The sequence below is a fragment of the Rasamsonia byssochlamydoides genome (genome assembly GCF_041956645.1).
Source record: "Rasamsonia byssochlamydoides strain NRRL 3658 unplaced genomic scaffold VTN77scaffold_68, whole genome shotgun sequence".
In the NCBI taxonomy this organism is placed as follows: domain Eukaryota; kingdom Fungi; phylum Ascomycota; class Eurotiomycetes; order Eurotiales; family Trichocomaceae; genus Rasamsonia; species Rasamsonia byssochlamydoides.
The window spans coordinates 113,563-135,947 of record NW_027192451.1 but is presented as its reverse complement, the minus strand read 5'-3'; the positions used below and the strand labels follow the sequence as shown (position 1 = coordinate 135,947).

Below are 22,385 nucleotides of genomic sequence, written 5' to 3'. Positions count from 1 at the left end.
CGCCAGTGACGTTCGCCTTCACCGGGAATGGATCGCAGTATCCAGGAATGGGGAAGCAGCTGTTTGAGAATATCCCTACGTTCCGGTCCGGTCTGATTCGTCTCGACCAGCTCGCGCAGAGCCATGGATATCCATCCGTGCTGGGATTTTGCTGTTCCGCCGGAGACAACCTGGAAAGCTATTCTCCATTCGTGATCCAGGTGGCCACGATCTGTCTGGAAATCGCTCTTGCGCGGCTGTGGATATCGTTGGGGATTTTTCCTCATTCAGTGATCGGCCATAGCCTCGGAGAATACGCTGCTCTGAACATCGCAGGTGTTCTTTCAGATTCGGATACCGTCTATCTTGTTGCCAGAAGAGCGCAGTTGCTCCAAGAGCGTTGCGAACGTGGGACTCATGCCATGCTTGCGGTTGCGGCGTCGCAGGCCACCATTGCGCGTTATCTGCAAGGCAAGAATTACGAGGTCTCCTGCATAAACGGCCATGAAGACGTTGTCCTGAGCGGCAAAACCGATGATATTCACGAGATCCAGGCGATTCTGACGGCCCTCAAGCTCAAGGCCACTTTGCTCGCCGTGCCATATGCCTTCCATTCGTCCCAAGTGGACGTCATCCTCGACGATTTCGAGACCTCGGCGAAAATGGTGACCTTCCGAAAGCCCACGATCCCCGTTATCTGCCCATTGTCGGGGACTGTGGTTGATGACGCGGGCTATTTCGGACCCAAGTATCTCTCCGACCACTGCTGGAAGCCGGTTATTGTCGTTGCAGCGCTTCAGGAAGCGTGGAATTCCAGAATCATCACGGATAGAAGCCAACTCCTCGAGATCGGGCCGCAGCCGTTCTTTACGCAGATGGTCAAATCTGTCCTGAACTCGTCTGTCACGACACTGCCCTGCCTCAAACGGAAACAAGATACGTGGCCGATTTTTGCGTCCACGCTGTCCACCCTCTACGCCGCAGGCGCAAACATCAACTGGATGGAATACCCTCGCGTATTCCCAGCATGCCAGCAGGTCATTCAGCTCCCGGCCTATAACTGGGATCTGAAGGAGTACTGGATAGAAGCAACCAGTCTGAGTACAACGGCTGTCGGTGAGCCAGTGCTACCGAGGCTGGAAAGTCCGTCAATACAGAGGGTGGTGGAAAATACCATCCATGGCGAAAAGGGCTCCATCGTTGTGGAGACTGATATCGGCCACCCGGATGTCTTTGCTATTGCGCAGGGGCACCGAGTTGACAATATTCCGCTTTGCACGCCGGTATGTCGCCAACATCCATGATCTAGTCTAATCTGATCTAATCCGATCTGATCAATCTGATATGGATAGTCTGTCTACGCTGAAATCGCTCTTACTCTTGGGACTTATATCCTCGAGCGCTACCTCCCGCAGAAGAAGGAAGACTTTGTAATCGGTATAACCGAGTTGACGATCAAAAAGGCGCTAGTTCCGAGCGGCAAAGGACAGAAACAGCTGTTGCGGACATGGGCGGAAGTCGATCTGGGCAAGGGGAGCGTGTTTTGCCGATTCACCAGCGTGAGTTCACTTCAACTTCTTCAGCCAGTATCAACTTGAGATCCACCATATCTGACTAGTATATTTGTAGGTGGTTGGCCAGACCAGTGCAGAGCATAGCCACTGCGTCATCCAACTGCGGGATAGATCCGCGTCACTCAAGGAAGTGTCATCGACAGTGGCTGCCAGCAGGTCACGAATGGCAGCTCTTCGCAAGGGCATCGAAACGGGTCAGTCGTACCTATTCAATAAAGCGATGACCTATCGGATGGTGGACAGCCTCGCCCAGTTCGATGCCGAGTACCGGGTTCTGGAAGTGATCATCCTGGACAGCTCGGCGATGGACGCGTCAAGTGTTGTTGGCTTTACAAGAAAGAAAGAGGAGAATGGCAGTGGCAGATTCCATTCTCACCCTGCCTTCCCTGATGTGCTGTCCCAGTCAGCAGGCTTCGTGATGAACGCGAACGAAAACTCGAACCTGGAACAGGAAGTGTTTGTCAACCACGGCTGGTCGAGCTTTCAGCTGTATGAACGGCTCTCGGAAGGCAGGAAGTATCAGACCTATGTGAGGATGGCTGCCGGCAAAGAAAATAAGGAATGGCGCGGTGATCTGGTCGTCTTGGATGGAGAGAGGCCTGTTGCTAGTTACAAGGGTATTTACGGGGAGTTTATACAGTCCCCCACAGGATGCCGGGGGTGCTCTGGCCCTTGCTTACGTAGCTAGATCCAGAGATTAGGGACCTCCCGGGGACTGACGGGCAACGTTGTAACCTGCCTAATTCATAGGCTCTGGCATCCCCGGGTTCGGGGACAGGCTCGGGTTTAGGGCTACACGGGGACGGGAACGGCAACGGGAACATGGGCATGCATTGCATGCCCGAGGAAGATTTCCCATTAATAAGATGGACTACCAATAATCATAGCATTTGATAATCCCTAAAAACTCTATACCTGATATACTTCTATCTATGGAGTACTGTACTGTATTATAAAGAAATATCACTATTTTTTTTGGGTGACAATTACCTACTGACCTAAGTAGTAAGCATTGCATTGCGTCGCCAAATTCATGACGTCTCAGCCGCAATGCGCAGATCCTCATGATCCCCACTGTCAATCCGACGGCCGTAGGTCGACGTCATGACGATGGAGAAAGACAGGCGGCGGACATGCTGGGCCCACTTGGCCTGATCGGCGTTGTCAAAGGCCAGTTGATACAAGAACTGCTTCGCCTCAAACTCCTGGCTGGGCACAAAAGACAGAGTCATTTTCGGCGAGAGCAGCTGATGCATGATCGCTCGGTGACTGCGCCATTTGGGGCCATAAGGCATCGTAAAGAGCCGCATGTTCCCCGTGACCAGATCATGGCCGATGGGCGCCGGGATCTTGGACGACGTCGAATGGGACTGATCTGTCAGTTGCGCAAGGCTGATCGGAAGTCGGGACGACTTACCTGCCGATCCAAAATCTCTTTGAACGCCTCAGGGCTGTTGATCACCACCCAATTGTACCAGCCAATGCGCACCTTGAAGACTTCCCCGTACTCGAGTGCCCATTGTCGAAATACCGCTGTTGCCCGAGGGGGCAACTTCAACCCAATGCCGATCAAAGGGAGACGTTTCGGTCCCTGCATGGTGGACAGAGGGCGGGTCTGTTGATGCCATAGAAAGAGGACGACAACCAGAGCAGCTAGGGCAATGCCAGCGAAACTGGGACTGGCCAGAGTAGGTGACAGCATCTTGAGCGGGGAGCACCTCAAATGAGACTGATTCGGAAGGCTAGACGCCAGTAACTCGAGAGTTTATTTGTATGCACTTGCCCCATCAATCATTTCCTCGTCTTTCTCAAGCTATCTGGAAGAAATAAACTTGACGGGGGTGGCGCAACAAAAAGTCCGACTCGGGGATCGGGATTGTTACAAATGGGGGCGATGGCAAGCCCGAAGAGGAAGCAGTTATTTAAGGCGTCCAGCTATTCTTGTACCTACTAAATCCACCAGCCTTGACAGCCGCCCCTCCCGACATTCTCTGCCTCGCAAACTCCAGCTTATTCTTCTGTTTCGTGAGCATGTCCGTTGGGCACGTTTTGATCGTCGGAGCGGGCCTTGGCGGGCTCGCCCTCGCCCAAGGGCTGAAAAGACAGGGCATCAGCTTCAGCATATTCGAACGAGACCCGTCCCCAGACGCCAGGGCGCAGGGCTACCGCATCAAAATATTCCCTAACTCGGTAGCGGACTTACAGTACCTGCTGACGCCAGAGCTCTGGCAAGAATTATCTCTATGCATGTGTGTATGTACATATTTATCACCAGTCTCGGCCAATCTCATCACCATCCCCCGATTGCACCCCCAGGATCATATATACATGTAGGTATGTGTGCTGAGACGGTAATGGGCGAAAGTGCGCTTAACGCTCTCGATGCCGGTTATCTTGCCAGCAGAGCCCTGCGTGGACCTGTCCCATACACGGTAGACAGAGGCTTGCTGAGAAAGGTGCTCATGAAAGGCCTCGAGGGAGACATCTCCTGGGGGAAAACCTTTCAAAGATACGAAGTCCAGGACGATAAAGTCACTGCTTACTTTGAGGATGGCAGTTCTGCAACCGGAACGCTTCTCGTGGGAGCGGATGGCAGCCGCTCGCTCGTGAGGAAGCAGTATCTTCCCGACTGGACTCGGAGGGCTGCTGTATCTATGGAAGGTCACCGCTCACCCCCGAGTTGCAGGAGCGCGTGACGCCAAAGGTGCTAAAGTGGCTGACGCTGTGCAGAGACACGGCGCCGATAATCCAAGAGATTATCTTCGACAATGACCTTCCCGTGACGATGTTTGTCGAAAAGATGCATTTCCCGCACAAGGACGTTCGACCTGATCTACCGGACGATTACGTGTATTGGTCGATGCTCGTCCCGTCGAGGCTGCTTGGACCGACAGAGGAGATGCTCACCCAAGCGCTGCAGTGGCCACCACACGAGCTCAGTCTCATGCTCACGAGCGAGTGGGATCCTTCAATAAGATGCCTGGCGGAGCTTCAGGATCGCTCGCAGGCAGCGGCCCTTCGCATCATTACCACCGTTCCGGATCTGCCAAAATGGGCCTCGACAAGCAGGGTCACTCTCTTAGAAGACAGCATCCATGTTATGTCTCCGGCAGGCGGGGTGGGAGCGGCCACGGCGCTGCAGGATGCTGCCACTCTCACCAAGATCTTAGCGAGGGATGGCTTGTCGACTGCCAGCATCAGGGAATATGAAGACACGATGAGGGAGTATGCGAAAGCGGCGCTGACGAGAAGTTTCCGGGGAGGGAAAAAGCTGTTCGGCCAGCCTCCTTATGACCAACGCAAAGAGGTGGCCATCTGAGTTGATATATGTCTGGATATAGAATGGTCATGCACGCAACGATGAATGAATATATAAAGCTCTATTCTCAAGAAATCCATCTCATTACTGGTCCTTCAGCAGTCCAGATCTGTTTGTACTAGCACAGACTAGAGAATATTACCTTTTCAGGAGTCTCTTTGCGCCATTGTTACGTGGGTGATCATTTAGTGATCTTGTTATCAGATCGGACGCATGCTTTATTTAGCGCACGGACCACTGATCAACATCCGGTCAAGGCAAGTAAACAGAGCTTATTCGACGCGCACGGCAAGTTCAATGCCTGCTCTCATGCCTAGATTTCCTCTCAATTGACATCAACCAAGATAATGTGCCACCATGCCCAGGCATATGCTGCGTCGTGCGCCCCCCGATCCCTCCACGCCGCCGTCGCAGCCCGTTGAGCAGCTCCAGCCCCCGCCTCTCCGAGCCCCCGCGCCCGCCTTCGAAACACCGCCAGGCTTCCATCCGCGCCATGGGGTCGAACCGATGGTAACCGGGGCCATCCCTTGGCCTCGCCAGACGCCTGATATGGAGGCTGTCGCGGATGCGCTCGGTGGAGGCACGGAGTCGGGAGATACGGAGGGTGAGGAAGAGCAGGAGCTTGAGGACGAGCCGGTTGATGTTGACGGCGAGGTGGACGCAGACGAAGAGCACGATGTGGAGGAGGAGGTAGAGGATGAAGATGAAGAAATGCGGGATCGAAGTAAGTATCTATTGTTGCACTTACACTGCGCGATCTTATATAAATACTCGCGAGATGCCACGTGATGACAGCTTCTAATCAATCTAATCTAATTTTTTCAGATAAATCACCGTCACCTCTCCCGCCAAACCTCCGCGAGATATCCTCCCTCGCATCATGGACCGTCTCAACACACAAACCTGGCTGCGGTGTCGCAGCGCTACGACACCCCTCACCGACACAGTTCTGGCAGTCCGACGGCCCTCAGCCGCACGTCCTGACGCTGCACTTTTTCAAGCTCGTCGCCATTGTCAAAATCCGCGTGTATCTCGACTTCGAGCTGGACGAGAGCTATACGCCTACCAAGATGGTGTTCCTTGCTGGAATGGGGGGCAATGATCTCGTGGAGTTTGCGACCTGGGAAGGAGAGGGGCCGTGCGGTTGGGTCGATATCCCACTGGAAGGGGTCGGAGGGCGAAGTCGGCGGATTGGCGGTAACAGGGGTTCCAGACGCAGGAGGAGAACGACCAGACTACGACGGCGGAAGACTGCGGACTCGATGGTCGATGCGATATTGACCGATTCAGAAAATGAGGATGGCTACAGCGACCAAGACATTGATGGTGAGGACAACGACGATGACAGCGACGACCCCGACGATCCCTACGCCGGCAACGTCCTCAAAGCCATGGTCATCCAGATGCGGGTCTGCGAGAACCACCAGAACGGCAAGGACACGCATGTGCGCGGGTTCCAGGTATTTGCGCAGGATGACGATCGGCGACGTATTGCGGCGGCGGCAGCAGCCAGCAATGTCGCGCAGCGGAGACAGAGCGTGCGCAAATCGCTCCGTGGCCGGGCTAAGGACTCGCAAGACGAGCAGATGGAGACAGATGCCGCTGTAGATGGAAAGGGTATTGGTTTGGAGGAGCCGGACTGGATGGGGGAGCCAGTCATTCGGTAGGATCCTCTTCCTCCTCCTTTCCTTCTTCTTTCTTCTCCTTCTTCGTCAGTTTCTTTTTCACGGGTCTACGGCGTTGTCAGGTATGTTTTCGGGCAGCGGAATTACTGGGAATGGACGAGACGAGCAAAAAAAATACTGTAAGAAAACAGGATGGTATTCTTTTTCCTTTTTTTATTCACCATGTATAGAGTTAGATACCCCGGCTGGCTGGCTGGCTGGCTACCTACCTGCCAAGTGCCAACAATGATAAGATACCTAATAATTGATCTGAATTAAGTAAGTAATTAATCTGGCTCCATTCAATCTCTATAGAACCACATAGGTAGCAAACCGAATATATATATGCCTCTGACATGTCCTTGTCGCCGGACCACCTCATACATAGGTTATCCATCTATTCCTCTATTCCTCTAGTCCTTTATTCCTTGTGATAGTTATGATAAAAGATACCTATAACTAGTAAATGTATGTACCTAGGTTTCCCCCATGGCTTATATAAGTAAATGCCCACATTATCTACCTAGGTAGTAAGAAAGAAAAGAACCCTTTACTTTAAATAGCTTAAAAAAAGCCTGGAAAAGGTCTATAATATATAATATCCACCTGGTAAAAAAAAAAGATAAAAACACTACCTAGGTAGGTGTATATATAGTAGGTGTGGCCAGGTGCTGAATGAAGGGGTCCTTAAAAAAATAGAATGAATGAATATGCTAGGTGTCTATTCATTGATAATTTTTGGTGAGTAAACGAGTTTCCCTTTATTAAAGGCTTGTATACTATACCGTATACCGTATACAACAACATGGGGGTGTCAGTGTCATGTCATGTCATGATTGCATCTATCACATGAACCTTCATCCGTCTTTCATAAAAAGAAAAGAAAAAAGAAAGAAAAGAGGAGAGGGAAAAAATCTCTTCGTGAACCGAAAAAAAAAAGAGACCGGAATTACTTATTTCTTAGAGTATATGTACTGTACATATAGCTATTACTACTACTGCTTCAGCAGCCTCTCCAACTCCGCCGCAACAGCATCCCCCACCTCGCTAGTCGACGCATTCCCGCCAATATCAGCCGTCCGGATCCCTGCCTCGAGGACGTTCCTGACAGCCGTCTCGACGAGGCGCGCCTCTGCGGGCCGCGCCAGCGAGTACTGCAGCAACATGGCGACGGAGAGGATGGTGGCGATGGGGTTGACGATGCCTTTGCCGGCGATGTCGGGGGCGGAGCCTGCAGAAGTACATACTTATCAGCTTGTCGTCGATAGACGGGTATATACACATGTATTGGATAGTTGTGTATGTGTGTGTGGCTGCACTCACCGTGAATAGGCTCGTAAATACCGTTAACCTTGCTCTTGCCGTCTGGAATGCCGCTCAGACTCGCGCTGGGCAACAGACCCAACGAGCCAGGGATAACGCTGGCCTCGTCGCTGATGATGTCGCCGAAGAGATTACTCGTCACAATAATCCCGTTTAGCTTGCGTGGGTCCTTGACCATCAGCATCGCAGCGGAGTCGATGAGGTGGTGTCCGAGCTTCAGCTGCGGGAACTCATTCGTAATCACCTCCGTGACGACCTTGCGCCACAGCCGGCTGGTCGCGAGGACATTGGCCTTGTCCAGACTCCAGATCGGCAGCGGCGGGTCGTGCTGCAGCGCCAGGTGCGCAGCCAGGCGGGCGATGCGCTCGATCTCCGCGCGCGAGTAGGGCTCCGTGTCGAGGGCGTGCCCGTCGCCGTCATCCTCCTTCCGGTCGCCGAAGTAGATGCCGCCCGTCAGTTCGCGGACGATGTTGAAGTTGACGTCGCGGCAGACGTCGGGCTTGAGCGGGGAGATGTCCACCAGGCACGGAGCCGCGAAGTAGCAGGGCCGAAGGTTGCCGAAGGTGCCTAGCTCCTTGCGCAGTTTGAGGAGGCCTTGCTCGGGGCGGACGGCGCCGGTGCCCCATTTCTGTGAAGTCAGCGTCTTAAAAATTATTCCCTACGGATGAAGTAAGATGATAGACGATAGATGTAACGTACCGGCCCCCCAATCGCACCAAGGAGAACAGCATCCGCATTCTTCGCAGCGTTCAGCGCCTCATCCGTCAATGGCACGCCAGTAGCATCTATCGAAGCCTGCGAGAATTCACTGACATCAGCCATTGACCTGTGACAGAGTGGCAAGGTGTTAGTCAGTCCTACCCCACCGAGCAGCTGATCCTGGAAGTTGAAGGTGATGTCGTAGCGGTGTTTCTCGATCACGCGGAGGACCTAGACGAAGACGACCAAAAGAGGATGAGCTTGACAATTCAATTGCTTGATATCTATCATGTAGCTAGCTGTATGTACCTTCAGCGCCTCAGCGGTGACCTGCCAAGAAAGATGTCAATTAGTAATTGCTCCTGACTGATCGGAGAACATTGCGATAGATAGATGATGACAAGCCGCAACTCACCTCCGGACCGCAGTAATCGCCCGCGAAAACGACTATATTGTAGGTCGGCATGATGACGATAAGACGAGACAAACAAAAAGACTTCCGACTGCTAAAAAGTCAGAAGAGGAACTGAATCGGGATGGGCGCTGTTGGAGGCAAGAGAGATCCTCGTTTCAACTCTGCTACGCCGTACACCGCTCGCCCTGTTCTCCGTGGAGAGGCGGGGCAGAACGCACCCCGCAGTCCGACATCGGAGTGTATCAACCATACAAATACTGTACAGACCAGAAGTCAGTGGCCTTGAGAATGAAGATCTTTGAAAATCATTGATTGATTGGACTTACGAGCAGAACGATGAACCTGATAGGTAGGCAGCAATTGATGAGGTGGCATTATACTCTATATACTATCTAGTATTCTCTACTGACCACTGACGCTGCTCCTCCCCTTCACTAACAGCTGATATCCTATCTTTAACTACGGAGTACATATAATTTGTCAAATATTACTGACAAAAGGAACGGAACTGAACTGAACTGGAGCAACTTGCAAGCCGAAGGGGAAACAGACTCGAACCAACTTCGCTGAAGTAAGTGAAGTTCACCAAAACACACAGCACCGCTCTTCCGCTGTCGCCGCCTGACGACATGATCACATTAACTAAACTGAACTAAAACGATTCCTAGATTGATTATGAATAAATAATATATTAGGAGCACACACATAGAAGGAAGAAGGAAGAAAAAGAAATTGCCCTATGATGATAAAACGACGGATTCAAAGACGCAGAACCCCATGCGGACTCCACCGGACTCCACCGCAGAAAATAACGACAGGTCACAGGCGTGTGGAATTGATAGACTCATACGTATGAGTCAGTCAGTCACTCACTAGGTAAAGTGCGAACGGAATGACAGGCACAGTTGACATCGACAGAGCCGTCAAGCTTATTGCAAGAGAAATCCTTCGAGTACAAGCTCGAGGAATACAAGGCCGGATCAATGCCGGACAAGGATCCAACACGGAAGTCTTTGCAAGGCTGTTGTGTTTGTTACGTTGGGCGCAACAGACGGGATCCCGCCTTCACTGCCCTTATTTAAAACTGCAGCAGGATTACGCGTGTTTCCCCTTCTGCGATCTCTCAGCTTTGCGCTTAGCGAGATCGCCCTCAGCGAGCCACTTGCTGGCCTTAACCAGCTGCACCAAGTTGATGAACTGCTTCAGAGCCATGACCGGAGCCGAGATCCCAGTGATCACCCACGGCCACTTGCTGTCCAGTTTGTTGGCACGCGCCAATTCGAGGGCGCCGGCGCTCCAAGGACTAGGGAAGAGAGCAGTAGGGAGAGGGTGAGCTGGCTGTCCAGAAGAGTCCGTGTTGGGGAGTGGTTGCAGAAGAGAGGGCGACAGCGTCGGCGAAGAAAAGGACAGCAGGTACAGACCGATGAAGAACAGCTCATTGAGAGCACAGCAGACGAAAAGCACGGTCTGGGGGAGTTAGCAGGGGAAGGATGAAGAGGGGGAAGCACTGGCAGCAGACGTACCCTATTGGTATAGTATTGATGCAGGATCCAGCTTCGACTAGAGTCGACCTTCTTATGGCTTTGGCCAGCCCCGCCCATGCTCAATGTCGCATACATGTGCATATAATGGCTCGCCAGGTCCAAGCTAATCAGGCTCTGGAAGAGGATCGCCCACCGCGGCCAGGCCGAGCTCAAGAATACCAACAGGCAGGCGGTCGTACAGCGGTCCGTGACCATGTCCAGCACGGCTCCGAATGTTGTAGACTGGTCAAAGTGACGAGCTGCGAGGCCATCCAGGGCATCCAGCAGGCATGAGACGCTGTAGAGAAACGAGCAGGTGCGAGGATGGAGGGGCATGTAGTACAGAGACGCAACCGCGAGAATGATTCGCACGTAGCCTGACGAGGCGAAAGAGTCAGCTTTTCTGTAAACGAAAGAATGCGTAGGAAGAAATGCAACATACCGATAATGTTTGGCCAAAACAAGAATATATTCTCACGAGGCTCCTCCGCTGACGCAGCCCTGTTGGCTGGAGAGGCGGTGGGAACCGAGCCGTTGCCAGTGGGAGGCACATCTGTATCCTCCGCAGCTGTCGCCTTTTGCCTTCTTGTCCTCACGCTCATATTGTCCTGTATATTGCTCTGTAAAAGCTTTCCTTGTCCGGAGGTCTTCGTGGGGCAGTATGAGAACCGATAAGGGCACGAGTCACGAGTCACGAGCCGGCGGAGATAACGCGTAAGAACCGGTCTGCGGCTTAATTGTTTTGACAGGAATCTCTATAATGACGGGAGACGAGCAGAAAAGGGGTCTCCGCAGAGACCTTTTGTCGAGGGTCGCAAGACCGTAGGGTACTGTGCCAACTAACACTTATCAGCGTCCCCGGCTGTCGCATGCCACGATGAAAGAGCGGAGACGAATGATCCAAATTTTTCCACGACGATGCCAAACAATCCACTTACCGTGCAATTCCTGCGTTCCGCGTGCAAAGGCAAGAGAGACAGCGTGTGAGAGCCGTAGCTTGTTCAAGAGCCGTCGTGTCAAGAAGACGGGGAAAGGATCGATGGGAAAAAGGAAGTGTTGTCGCACAGAACCGGATACGGAATCCTCGACGGGTGGACAGCTGAGTGGGCTAGCAGCTGGGGCGGAGGAGGATTCCCCCAGGAAGGATCTGGTTCGCGTGACCTTTTTCTTGATAAGAATGAATGATAAGGGCTGCGGTGGGATTTTTTTTTCTGGCGAGGGCAATCCCTGGGAGGAGCCTTCTAGGCACGGACTAGTAGGCGGTAACGGTGAAGGAAGTCGATGGCGACGTAATGCGTCTGGCTGTGCACGTCGTGATTGTCAACACAGGCAATTTGCTGCTCTGCGTCTTTCATGAGTGCTTTGAAAATCAACAAGGACCGTGTTCATCCGTCTGTCGATGCTCTGTTGTCGCCCGACGTGGTCGACCTTAATAGTTCAGTTCAACGGGTTCCCGGGACGCCGGGAGCGGAGTAAGAAGCCAAGATCGCGCGATTGTTGGCCGGCCCGCTGCAACGGAACCTGCCGAAATTATCAATCAATACTCCGTACATCGATCTCTATCAGCCTGGCAAGTGAAGATGCAATAGTCGTCCTGAGAATATATGTATTAGTCATCATTAGAGGCTATGAAAGTATGTATGTATATACAGATAAGCACAAGACAGTCCAGTGAGATGTCTGCTGTCTGTGTTGTCATTATGTACAAGGAAATTATATCTAGAGAATGCGTCTATATGATGAGCGTCATGTCCGTGATCGCCGCGGATCAGTCGCCTCCTGCCGCCGCCAGTCTCTCGACTCCTTCGTGCCCATACTGCCCAGCCCGCCCTCAAGTCGTCGTTCCCATCCACCAAGGCGCACGACCAGGCAGGTCGCGTTGTCAGCGTCCTGGCTGACCTCGGTCGCGAAGCTGACGACATCGCGGGCACCTTGGTCGGGCGTTTTGGCCTCCTTGATGATGTCGACAATCTCCTGGTCAGGGAGCACGCCGCTGATCCCGTCGGACATCAAGACGAGGAACGAGTATTCAGCGGGTCCCATCTCAACTCGCCGCAGCTCCGGTTCGGCAGATACTCCGATTCGCTTGGAGTGGATGTCTCCAAAGGCTCGCGTGTTGGCCAGACCACTCATGCGCTCCTCCCCGAACGAGTCCGTGACAAAGGTGGCAGCATACCGTCGCAGGCGACTGGCCTCTGTCGGCGAAGAGGGATGGTGATTCGATGTGAGGGGAATAGCAGCTCCCGTGGCGGTATGGCACAAAAGTACTCTCGTGTCACCCACATGAGCCACTAGCAACGACGACGGAGCCGCAGGATTCCAAAACGGGCTGGGCGTCGGTGTCGAGATCATCGCGATGCTGCACGTGCTCCCACCTTGAAAGCGTTTGGGTCCTCCGATCATCATGTTGCGCGACTGGCTGGGACTGTGGAGGATGTCGTTCTTATTTAATGGTTGATCCGCCAGCACGGGGTCGTCCTCGTTTTTGGCAGCCTGCGCAGACACAAAATCAAAGTCCGCCTGCAGAAAGGCATACTCAATGACCTCCTCCATACTGACACTGCTGATGGAACCTTTCTGGCCGGCTGATGGTTCCTCGGTCCCGGAGAACTGAAAATGAGCCGGTTTGAACCTCTTGAAGTATCCGCCAACTAGCGTCTTCCAATCCTTCACGAGCTTTGTCTCCAGTTCCCCTATCTTCTGTCTGTTCGCAATCTGGAGGATAGGCAAGCTTGCATGAGGGAAGCCCATGTGCCCATCCTTCCCCGGCCTTGAACTCCTCGCTGCGCCATCGCCACTCGCTGCAGTCGACGGTTTTCTCAAACTGGACTGCAGTTCGAACTTCGCCGCAGCATCCTGGAGATACTCATGGAGACGGTCTCTCAGGAAGTCAGCGCACTCTGAACCACCATGCCCGTCGAAGACTCCAAAGTAGAAAACTTGTGGATCCCCGCTCGCACTGTCTGCTCCCCGACCTTCTGATGGACTAGGCACCGAGGGCGTGTCAGTACCAGCGGCTCGCCGTATCGTCAGAGACAGTGGTGCGCGCTTCGCGAAGGCAGGCAGCTCAATTACGCCGGCCTGGAACGTATCTTCATTGTAAGGGCGAGATCCTCGAGAGGAGGAGGCTCCGAAGTGATGTTTCGCGCTCCGAAGGGGAATCCGCACCACCGTCGTCTCGCGGGAGGCGCCCACAGGGGTCTGGATCGAGGCTGGGGACTGACGACTGGTTCCTGTATGGGGTGTCGAGGCGGCACGGGGAAGTTTATGGAACGAGCCTGTTGGCCCACGGGAATCAGGATGTAAGGAGGAGGAGGGGAGGTGCGTGACGAAGTAGTCGTGGAAGTATCGTCGGTTCGGCGGTGCCCTGCGATTCAGAGCCAGGGTGTCATTGCTGTGCTGACGCGCAAAGGATGAGATAAAGCCTATGTTACGGAGATATGATCAGCGACACCCTATCCGTTGAAAAAAAAAAAGTTCAATCAACACATGCGATCTCTGGCTCTGGACAAGGCGCCGGAGACGGTTGAGAGAGGGAGGGGTTCCCACTGTAGCTGTCGGCCAATGTCCAGGCCTGGACGGTCACTCGCGTCGCCGGAGTCGAGACCATCAATGTGCAGACATTGGCAGAGTGCAACAAAGTAAGCAGTTGAGGAACAGACGTGGGTGTAAATCTTTGGCTGGGATGTGGTGGGCGAAGGCAGCAGCAGATGTGTTGAGGCCCCAGCGCCAACAAGCGATGATGTCGTTGGCCGAAACCCTTGTTTTAGGCTGTTCTAATAATTTCTGGGCCCTCAATCAAACGTCTAGTTTCAGCGACCCACCCGATTGGTCCATCCCATATGTCCTTTTTTAGAATCAAGACAATCTATAAAACTATGAAGTCCCGAAAATCCCCTATTATTCTTGTTTTATTCTGGTTAATAATAATGATAATATAACTGCAGGACTATTATAAAGGAACGCTGGCTCTGACGGGAGCAATCCTTGAAATAACTGATCTGAAGTTTCCTATCTCCTAGTTCTGTGCCATGTACTATATATATATTGCTTCCTCAGGAGTTATATGTGCCGTACATATCATCTCAGTCTGTCATCAGATTGCTTGCTTAAGCTGCAGCTTCAGCAGCCAGTGCCTCCCGCCGGGACTTGGACGCCGGGTCAAAGTACGGAATTTCGCCCAGGGAAACGACCCGGTTTCCTTGACGTTTGCCGTCGTAGTCACTGCCAATGTCAGCCTTCTCTCATACAAGATTCGATGAAATTTCCTTGAGATGCGTCAGGAGCAGACTCACTTGGTAGCAGTGTGGAAGACAGATCGGCTAGTTGAGAGATCTCACGTCAGATTTGTCTTTGGTCTTGGATTTTTATGGAAACTGCTATTTAGGCAATGGCGAGAAGAAACTCACTTGTCCCAGATAGCCACGTCGTTGAGGCCCCATTTGAAGCGGACCTGGAGATCGTGATTCTCCGCGATGAGTTGGTGGACTATTTCATTATAGTGAGCCCCCAGCTTAGAACAAAGAGTTGGTTGTAAACTTACAATACTTCTTCAGAATGTCACTCTCCCGCTTCGTGACACCCTCGATCCAGCCGGCCTCAACCTGGCCTCCAGCTCCGAAGAGACTCTTCCATCCTGTGACGGGGTTGGTGCGAACAAGAGGGCTGGATGAAAACGGTGAAATTAGCTCAGATGCCACTGCTCAGATCATACAGTTGCGAAATCACTTACTGAGTGGCTTTAAAGTCGAATCCCGTGTTCTCTGGAGCTCCACGGTCTCCCTCAATCAATTCAATGCCGTGCTCCTTCGCAATATTGTTAAAGGCAGGCTAGCGCATGTTAGCGGAGATGCTGCAACGTCAGCTGGCCAGGATAGAGAATATACTCGACAGCACGCACCTGATAGTGGACAGCAGTCAGCGTGTCAGCCAACTTCTGGATCGGAGGCGAAAGTCTGTCGTAGACTTCATACCCCGAAGCCCAAAGGGTGTCACCACCGCTTTGGTCCTCCGGAAGATGAATGATCTTGAGAATTGCGTAGTCGGAGGGCACCCTCTCGAAAGTGATACTGGAATACAGCTCAGTATACGATGATGTAAGGAAACGAAGGATGGAACATACTCAGCGTGCCATCCTTCGCTGGCAAGGCGGCGCGACTGGGCTTTGTATCTGTCGCCGTAATACTTGCGGTTCACCTATCTCTCGTATTAGCGTCTGCGTACTCATAGAATTCAGCTAGTAGAAAGACCCACTTCAGAAGAGATGACCGATATCTCATCATCCAACTTTCCGTTTTCATCCACGGCGATGCCTCTCTTGCTGTTGCTAAAAGCGTGTCTGTGCAGCTAATCAATGTCAGCGAGGATTAACAGCAGGTACGGAGATACTCGTACCTTGGAAGAACTCGGCTTGCCGGTCAACTCGCCCAGTTTCTGGCCCAGGATCTTCTGCTGATCTGAGTTGATATTCTGGTTCCGGAAGAAGACCACTCCCCTTCGCGAGACTGAGAATATAGTTGTCAGTAACTGTTCACCACGTCGGGTTATGTTTATTTACCGGTGATTGCTAGATCCCGAATCTTGTTATCGTCGTCAAGAATATCAGTCAATTGCACCTCCGGGAACTCCGTGCCGATCACTGGAGTGACCTCGAAGCTGCGATATTCATCCAGAGAACCCGAATACTTGAGCGGTTCACGAATGAGTCCCGAGAGCGATGTATTCTGAACCTTAGCCTTGATCTCGTCGATTGTCGAGGCCGGAGTGCTGGCTACTTCAACGGCTTGGGGGGCCATGATGACACGCGCAGATAGCTGGCTTCTGGTTTGTAGCTGAGTGCAGGAACAGTATGTGCTGGGAGTTACTTTTCTTCAGGCTAGATCTTCCCATGATAGGGGACGATTGACCTGATATATAGACTGTCTGCACGGCACAACCGGCATGCATCCATGCCAGCGTCAATGTCCGCGATAGGAAATGAAGATACCATGTATCTGCTTATGACAAAACGCGATGTTTGCATCATCCCGCCTAAACTGTCATCTTGAGGTTCCGAGTGCCGAAATCGTGGTGTTTTGCTCTGTTCATTGGTGCTTCGCGATATCAACAGGTGAGTGATGCGGGGTAGATTTGGGATGCCGTGATTTCCACAGGAGATTGCTACAGAGAGGCCATTTTTATGGCAGGGCCACAGGAACTGGAGACAATTACTCATGTTGCAGTGGTTGCAGCAGTTGCAGACTATCTTTCGCAGAATCCTGGCATGATAAGTCCAGATGCAATCACCAATGGATCCTCCTCGAGACGTTGGGCATGCTTTGCAGAAGCCAGATGAGGGGCGTCATTATATTAAAATCAGATAAGATAGATTATAACTCATTTTGCACATGCTTAACGCAAAAAGGAGTGGGAAATTGTGTTGTCAACTCAGACATAGTGGTAACCCCAGTCCATCCTCTTCGTACTAGTAAGGTTGTAGAAAGAGTACATTATTAATCCTAAACCTCAATTTGTAAACGATGGCGCGGGGTTATATGGTTATACCATGCTGGCCAGTTTCAAAAGATGTGTTGAATATTGACCATTGCATTAGATACAAGCCTTACAGGTCTCGCTTCGCTCGATGGCTTGAAGACAAAATATATACTTGGTCTACGTCTTACTATATTAGGTAGTTCTTATCTCCTTTCTAGGTGGGCTCCCTACAATATGCGTCTCCCTTACCAGTGTATGTTCTTGCTAATATAATCCCTTACCAATATGCCTTGCTAATAGGGAGGTTTTCTATAATAGAGTAGATGGACGAACGTGTCTGAGAAACAAACTCAATCACAGCAATCCTGTAGCCGAAGTTAGCGCAGAATGAAACCAAGAGAACACCTTCTAGCCTGAGTTCTATCGCAAGGCATCATCTGGGATTGTTATGATATGCCTCCATCCCGCATGCTGCCAAGGACCTAAATCGAGAAACAACGCTTAGTCGTTTCCCACATGGACATCGTTTCGACTGCGATAGTCTATCCATCAAGGTCGCAGCTGTGCCAAGAAGCTTGTTCCCATGGTGGACGGATTCCTCTGTATCTGGGTTCCGATACAGACTTGCTGTCTTTTGCGCTCGTCTGCTCGCAATGTTTGATCTTGATGCCCCAGGATCAGTATTATATGTTCAGTCCCTCAACATCGAGGTCGCCTTCTCGACGACGGTAATGAAGTGGACGAGCGATAAGTCATGCACAGCACATTACTGACTATCCACAGACCTCATGCGTAGTTGGTAGGATACAGCCAACTCCATCCTGTCGACCAGAATTGCATCAGTCTATCGCTGGTCGTATGTAGTAATCTGTGCAAATCTCTACTCCAAATGATGTGCTCTGTCTAGGGTATTCCGCCATTAGCTTCAAAATGGACTGACATTGTGACAGGGATAGTGCCATCGCTACTAGCAACTATACGCTGATGACATTTCCCCACGTTTGCGATACAGCAATGTCCATATTCTCTACAAGCTCTTATTTAAGGGCCAATGGTCCTTTTCTTACAATCACCGTCCATCAGGATGCCCTATGTCACAGATCTTGATTCTGCAGCAGAATGGCTACTATTGTTGGCCATCGGATCCCCGCCAGTAAGGCCGGGGCAGTTGACACTGTGACCTCTGTTTCTGAGAGTCCCAACAGCTCAGAAGAGCAATTACACAGCCCTTCAAACTTGGGCACCTCTCAAGAGGGGAAGCGATTCTGGTTTCTGCCATCAAGGACTTATAACCCCCATGCCATCGCCACCCAGCCATCTGTCTTCGACGACCCGGAGACAGCCAAACACTATCAACCTCGCGACGACTGGGAGAATCTGCACCGATTCGACCCCTCCGCGCGGTGGACCTGGGGTGAGGAATACGCCATTATCAGGAAGATCGATCTCCGGATCTTCATCTTCGCCTGCCTCATGTTCATGGCGTTGGAACTGGACAGAGCGAATATCGCACAGGCGCTGACGGATAACTTCCTGGAGGACCTGCACATGAACACGAATGGTATGGCCGTCTCTGCACCTGCACGAACCAGCTGGCTTTTAGTAAAAGGCAACGAGTCTAACAAGACAGGAAGATTACAACTGGGGCAACACCGTTTTCAAACTCTCTTTCCTCTGCGCCGAGCTGCCGTCGCAGCTGGTGTCGAAATGGATGGGCCCCGATCGCTGGATTCCGACACAGATGGTTCTCTGGTCCATTGTGGGTTTGTGTCAGTTCTGGCTCTCTGGGCGGACTTCGTTTCTGGTCTGCAGAGTGCTGCTGGGGTTGATACAGGGAGGTTTCATTCCGGATGTGAGGATTGATTTAACTGCGTCATGCTGTGCAATATTACATCAGACGGATGGATGTTTCTGACGATAGTCCAGATGATACTCTATCTGTCGTATTTCTACAAGCACGGGGAGCTCTCCGTCAGGCTGGGCTTCTGGTGGACAGCAATGAACATAGCCGATATCATTGCCTCCTTTTTGGGGTTTGGCCTGCTTCATCTCCGTGGTCATCTTGGATATGCTGGTTGGAGATGGCTTTTCCTGATTGAGGTGCGACAATATTTCTGGCAGTTTCTGCATATCACATTGATGTTTGTTTTGGTTGCAGGGACTTATCACCATGGCATTTGGACTGGCCGCGTTCGTTCTCATGCCCCCGGGCCCGACGCAGACTGCGAATTGGAGTAGAGGGAAGAAAGGCTGGTTTAGCGAGCGGTACGCAAATGTCTATCAAAGTCTTTTTTTTTTCTTGGGCATTTTCTAATATATGACTTGTTAGTGAGGAAATCATCATGGTCAACCGAATCATTAGAGAGGACCCCAGTAAGAGCAGCATGCACAACCGCCAACCGATCACCCCGAAACTCCTCTGGCAAAGCATGTCGGATTATGATCTCTGGCCTCTGTATCTTATCGGATTGAACTTTCAGACTCCCATGAGTATGTGATATCAGCAGCCTACAAGGACAGCAGCTTTCTTTCTAACGCAGTTCGTTCTTCTAGCACCGCCATCACAGTACTTGACCCTCTCACTAAAAGGCCTCGGGTTTGGCACCTTCACAACCAACCTTCTCGTCATCCCCTCTGTAGTCGGCAGCATCATCACCATGGTAACATTCACCTACCTAGCCGAAGCAGTCGGAAACCTCGCCATCTTCGGGCTGCTGGCGCAGCTATGGGCACTGCCGTTCCTCGTCTATCTCTACGTCGTCGACATCAATTCCATCAACCGCTGGACGGCCTTCGCCATCATGACCGTCCTGCTCGCGTACCCGAGCACGCACGCTATCCAGGTAGGATGGAACTCGCGGAATTCGAACTCGGTGCGAAGCCGGACTGTTAGCGCGGCGCTGTACAATATGGCGTGTCAGACGTCGGGGATTATTGCTAGTAATATTTATCGAGCAGGTAATCTCTTCTCTTCCATCCCCATTATTCCAAGATATATGTACTGTTCATACATACGTGTACAGGCAGGTGCTAAAGCCAAATCCTCTGCTTTATCAGACGACAGCCCCCGCTACCGCCGCGGCAACCGCGTCCTGGTCTCGCTCTGCGTGGTGAATATTTTCACGACGACGGATAAGGGCAATAAGCGGTTGGATTTTCGGTTCGCTCACTGATCGAAACGGACAATTCCTCAAATGTGCTGCTGGTTAGGGCATACGTTCAATGCGTGCATGATACGATTGGGCCGGGCGTAGACTATGTATATACACACATATATATACACTTTCAAGGGGAAATGCTCCACAATTTACCATTTCAATCTTTACCGCGGAGCTATTATACAATATTGTCCCGCCAAGGCTCCGCTTCTGCCAAGGCTCCGCTACGGCGGACTATGGCGGAAAGACTATATATCCTTCCAAGCCTTGCAGGTCTCGTTTTGAGTAGATAGTAGATAGATAGATATACTGCATTTGTTGTATAGTTTTCTTTTCTTTTTACGTCTTCAGGAGATAATAGATATCGTCTGGTACTTGTATGTGTAGTACCCTACTGTACATTCAATTAAGAAGTATCTTCGTAGCCATAAAGGTCGTTTAATGTACAAACATGCTGCAGATCTCATCCAGTCATGCCGAAAAGCGAAAGCAGAAACCATCCCTGTCTATATGTCCACACGACCCAATTTCTGACCGACCTTGACCCGTTGCCCGTTCTCGATGCACCATTTCCATCCTCCTTCTCGTTCGCCGCTGCCCCAGCCAATGTCAAAGCTCTTGCGTTGCCCCATCGGCGCTTCAAAGACCAGGACGATGGTGCTGCCTAGTTGAAATCCACCCATCTCCTCACCCTTCTGAAGTGGATGGCCGCCCAACGCCTTACTAGCCTTGTGATACGTCGCCTCGGCGAAGCCTGGGTACACCTCACCGCGCTTGGCAGCCAGAGCGGCAGCACGATCCGCGGCTGTGTCGGTCGTCAGGCTGTTTGTTCGCAGCTCGGAGTCAAAATTCAACTTGATCGAGCCAACGTTAGTCGCGCCCACAGGAATGAAGCTGAAAAATCCCCAGCGCCAGCGTCCCAGAAGGACAACTCTCTCATTTAGAACGAATAGACCTGGAAGCGTCCGTTGGAGGTAGGGCGATACAGAATAGAGCTCACCAGCGAAGTGACGGCGACTCTCAACAACCCAAGGAACCGGAGAATGAAAGCGGTGATAGTCACCAGGTGCTAGATAGATGACAACGTAGTACAGCGCATTGTGCGTCGTTCTCGGAGAATACCACGGGCGACCGTCTCCCAGCGCAAGGTCCGCCTTGACCTTCGCCTCCGAACCCTGCTGCGAAGGGGTGGAAGCATCCATAGCATGCTCCTTGTTGGATTTCTGCTTGGGCCCGGAAAGCAGGCGAGTAAGAGTGTAAGAAATCCCATTGACCCTGGCAAACTCTTCATCCATCGCCATATCAGCAGAGTCCTTTGATGAGGCCGCTCTGGCAGGCTCACTGTCACAAGCCTCAATAGCCGCTCGAGACGGGGGGGCTTCTCCCAAGAGCGCTTCCAAGCTGTATGTCATCCCCTTGACCTGCTCCACTTCCCCTCGTTCAATCATCCCGAATTGAAGGACCCGTCCATCGGCTGGCGACACGATGGCGCAAGGGTCGGGGTCGATCGGCCGAACACCGGGTTTCAGAGTGCGGTAGAAAAAGGACGCAAGATTAGGGTAGGCGTGAAGATCTGGTTCCCCAACTTCGTCGAGATTGACGCCGAATATCCAGGAATATAACTTGAAACCTGGCACACGCAGAGAATAAGGAAGATCCAATTCGTTGAATCGCCCCCACAGCCGCGACATGGCCTTGAGCGGCAGGGTTGACATTACCTGCACCTGCCACGGCCCAGACGGACGAATTCTCTTCCGGCAAGGCGGGCATCCTTCATCAAATTCACCAAGTTCTTCTCGCTCCAGCCGTTCCTTCTCTGCCCGCTGTGCGCGATAAAACTGCCAGAGTCCCAGAAAGCCGATGCCTAGGCCGATTGGAATCGGATGCCATTCGATCTTGGTATTTCGCCAAGCAGCCCTAAATCTCGACCTAAACGATTTATCATCATCTTGATTGTGGTTCTGCTCTTTCGCGCTCCGCCGGTAAGTCCCCGACGATGTGAATTGCCTGCGGTCAGTAAACCGTGACGAAACGGTGGAAGACTTTTTCAGACCGTAGCCGGCAGGAATCTTCCTGCGGAGGACCGCAGAACGGCTGGTCAGGCATGATGCCATGATACCAACCTCCAGATGGGCCTTCCCCAAACCGGCGACCACAACTCATGCAAAGGATGGGTGGTGAAGGGGGGATTCCTAGAAAAAGCATCTCTCACTGTTTACTGTCGCTGGTGAGGTCATCTGCATTGCCGCCCTCACCG

The 22,385-nt window shown here is 52.0% G+C and overlaps 13 protein-coding genes across 13 annotated transcripts; 8 read left to right on the top strand and 5 right to left on the bottom strand.

The window, feature by feature from the left end:
- Nucleotides 1–47: 47 nt before the first annotated feature.
- VTN77DRAFT_8044 (uncharacterized protein) lies at nucleotides 48–1,283 on the top strand (the record flags this gene model as incomplete). The annotated part of the gene is made up of 1 exon (XM_069424499.1): nucleotides 48–1,283. The coding sequence occupies one exon, from the start codon at nucleotides 48–50 to the stop codon at nucleotides 1,281–1,283; it is 1,236 nt and encodes a 411-aa protein (XP_069274914.1).
- A 1,334-nt stretch (nucleotides 1,284–2,617) lies between these two features.
- Nucleotides 2,618–3,175, top strand: VTN77DRAFT_8043 (uncharacterized protein; the record flags this gene model as incomplete). Its single annotated transcript, XM_069424498.1, has 1 exon — nucleotides 2,618–3,175. The coding sequence occupies one exon, from the start codon at nucleotides 2,618–2,620 to the stop codon at nucleotides 3,173–3,175; it is 558 nt and encodes a 185-aa protein (XP_069274913.1).
- A 621-nt stretch (nucleotides 3,176–3,796) lies between these two features.
- VTN77DRAFT_8042 (uncharacterized protein) lies at nucleotides 3,797–4,249 on the top strand (the record flags this gene model as incomplete). The annotated part of the gene is made up of 1 exon (XM_069424497.1): nucleotides 3,797–4,249. The coding sequence occupies one exon, from the start codon at nucleotides 3,797–3,799 to the stop codon at nucleotides 4,247–4,249; it is 453 nt and encodes a 150-aa protein (XP_069274912.1).
- An 89-nt stretch (nucleotides 4,250–4,338) lies between these two features.
- VTN77DRAFT_8041 (uncharacterized protein) lies at nucleotides 4,339–4,872 on the top strand (the record flags this gene model as incomplete). The annotated part of the gene is made up of 1 exon (XM_069424496.1): nucleotides 4,339–4,872. One exon carries the CDS (start codon nucleotides 4,339–4,341, stop codon nucleotides 4,870–4,872), a length of 534 nt encoding a protein of 177 aa, XP_069274911.1.
- A 357-nt stretch (nucleotides 4,873–5,229) lies between these two features.
- VTN77DRAFT_8040 (uncharacterized protein) lies at nucleotides 5,230–6,539 on the top strand (the record flags this gene model as incomplete). The annotated part of the gene is made up of 2 exons (XM_069424495.1): nucleotides 5,230–5,596; nucleotides 5,698–6,539. 2 exons carry the CDS (start codon nucleotides 5,230–5,232, stop codon nucleotides 6,537–6,539), a joined length of 1,209 nt encoding a protein of 402 aa, XP_069274910.1.
- A 992-nt stretch (nucleotides 6,540–7,531) lies between these two features.
- VTN77DRAFT_8039 (uncharacterized protein) lies at nucleotides 7,532–9,024 on the bottom strand (the record flags this gene model as incomplete). The annotated part of the gene is made up of 6 exons (XM_069424493.1): nucleotides 7,532–7,767; nucleotides 7,860–8,487; nucleotides 8,559–8,654; nucleotides 8,721–8,789; nucleotides 8,868–8,888; nucleotides 8,974–9,024. 6 exons carry the CDS (start codon nucleotides 9,022–9,024, stop codon nucleotides 7,532–7,534), a joined length of 1,101 nt encoding a protein of 366 aa, XP_069274909.1.
- A 1,044-nt stretch (nucleotides 9,025–10,068) lies between these two features.
- VTN77DRAFT_8038 (uncharacterized protein) lies at nucleotides 10,069–11,098 on the bottom strand (the record flags this gene model as incomplete). The annotated part of the gene is made up of 3 exons (XM_069424492.1): nucleotides 10,069–10,440; nucleotides 10,497–10,873; nucleotides 10,939–11,098. 3 exons carry the CDS (start codon nucleotides 11,096–11,098, stop codon nucleotides 10,069–10,071), a joined length of 909 nt encoding a protein of 302 aa, XP_069274908.1.
- A 1,144-nt stretch (nucleotides 11,099–12,242) lies between these two features.
- Nucleotides 12,243–14,106, bottom strand: VTN77DRAFT_8037 (uncharacterized protein; the record flags this gene model as incomplete). The annotated part of the gene is made up of 2 exons (XM_069424491.1): nucleotides 12,243–13,921; nucleotides 14,046–14,106. 2 exons carry the CDS (start codon nucleotides 14,104–14,106, stop codon nucleotides 12,243–12,245), a joined length of 1,740 nt encoding a protein of 579 aa, XP_069274907.1.
- Nucleotides 14,107–14,605: 499 nt separating this feature from the next.
- On the bottom strand, nucleotides 14,606–16,291 carry VTN77DRAFT_8036 (uncharacterized protein; the record flags this gene model as incomplete). The annotated part of the gene is made up of 10 exons (XM_069424490.1): nucleotides 14,606–14,720; nucleotides 14,792–14,818; nucleotides 14,906–14,984; nucleotides 15,040–15,161; nucleotides 15,229–15,326; nucleotides 15,397–15,565; nucleotides 15,619–15,692; nucleotides 15,750–15,842; nucleotides 15,891–16,000; nucleotides 16,054–16,291. 10 exons carry the CDS (start codon nucleotides 16,289–16,291, stop codon nucleotides 14,606–14,608), a joined length of 1,125 nt encoding a protein of 374 aa, XP_069274906.1.
- A 1,195-nt stretch (nucleotides 16,292–17,486) lies between these two features.
- On the top strand, nucleotides 17,487–17,766 carry VTN77DRAFT_8035 (uncharacterized protein; the record flags this gene model as incomplete). The annotated part of the gene is made up of 2 exons (XM_069424489.1): nucleotides 17,487–17,698; nucleotides 17,754–17,766. 2 exons carry the CDS (start codon nucleotides 17,487–17,489, stop codon nucleotides 17,764–17,766), a joined length of 225 nt encoding a protein of 74 aa, XP_069274905.1.
- Nucleotides 17,767–18,089: 323 nt separating this feature from the next.
- Nucleotides 18,090–18,885, top strand: VTN77DRAFT_8034 (uncharacterized protein; the record flags this gene model as incomplete). The annotated part of the gene is made up of 2 exons (XM_069424488.1): nucleotides 18,090–18,531; nucleotides 18,605–18,885. 2 exons carry the CDS (start codon nucleotides 18,090–18,092, stop codon nucleotides 18,883–18,885), a joined length of 723 nt encoding a protein of 240 aa, XP_069274904.1.
- A 255-nt stretch (nucleotides 18,886–19,140) lies between these two features.
- On the top strand, nucleotides 19,141–20,143 carry VTN77DRAFT_8033 (uncharacterized protein; the record flags this gene model as incomplete). Its single annotated transcript, XM_069424487.1, has 3 exons — nucleotides 19,141–19,235; nucleotides 19,300–19,460; nucleotides 19,524–20,143. 3 exons carry the CDS (start codon nucleotides 19,141–19,143, stop codon nucleotides 20,141–20,143), a joined length of 876 nt encoding a protein of 291 aa, XP_069274903.1.
- Nucleotides 20,144–20,634: 491 nt separating this feature from the next.
- On the bottom strand, nucleotides 20,635–22,242 carry VTN77DRAFT_8032 (uncharacterized protein; the record flags this gene model as incomplete). The annotated part of the gene is made up of 1 exon (XM_069424486.1): nucleotides 20,635–22,242. One exon carries the CDS (start codon nucleotides 22,240–22,242, stop codon nucleotides 20,635–20,637), a length of 1,608 nt encoding a protein of 535 aa, XP_069274902.1.
- Nucleotides 22,243–22,385: the final 143 nt, after the last annotated feature.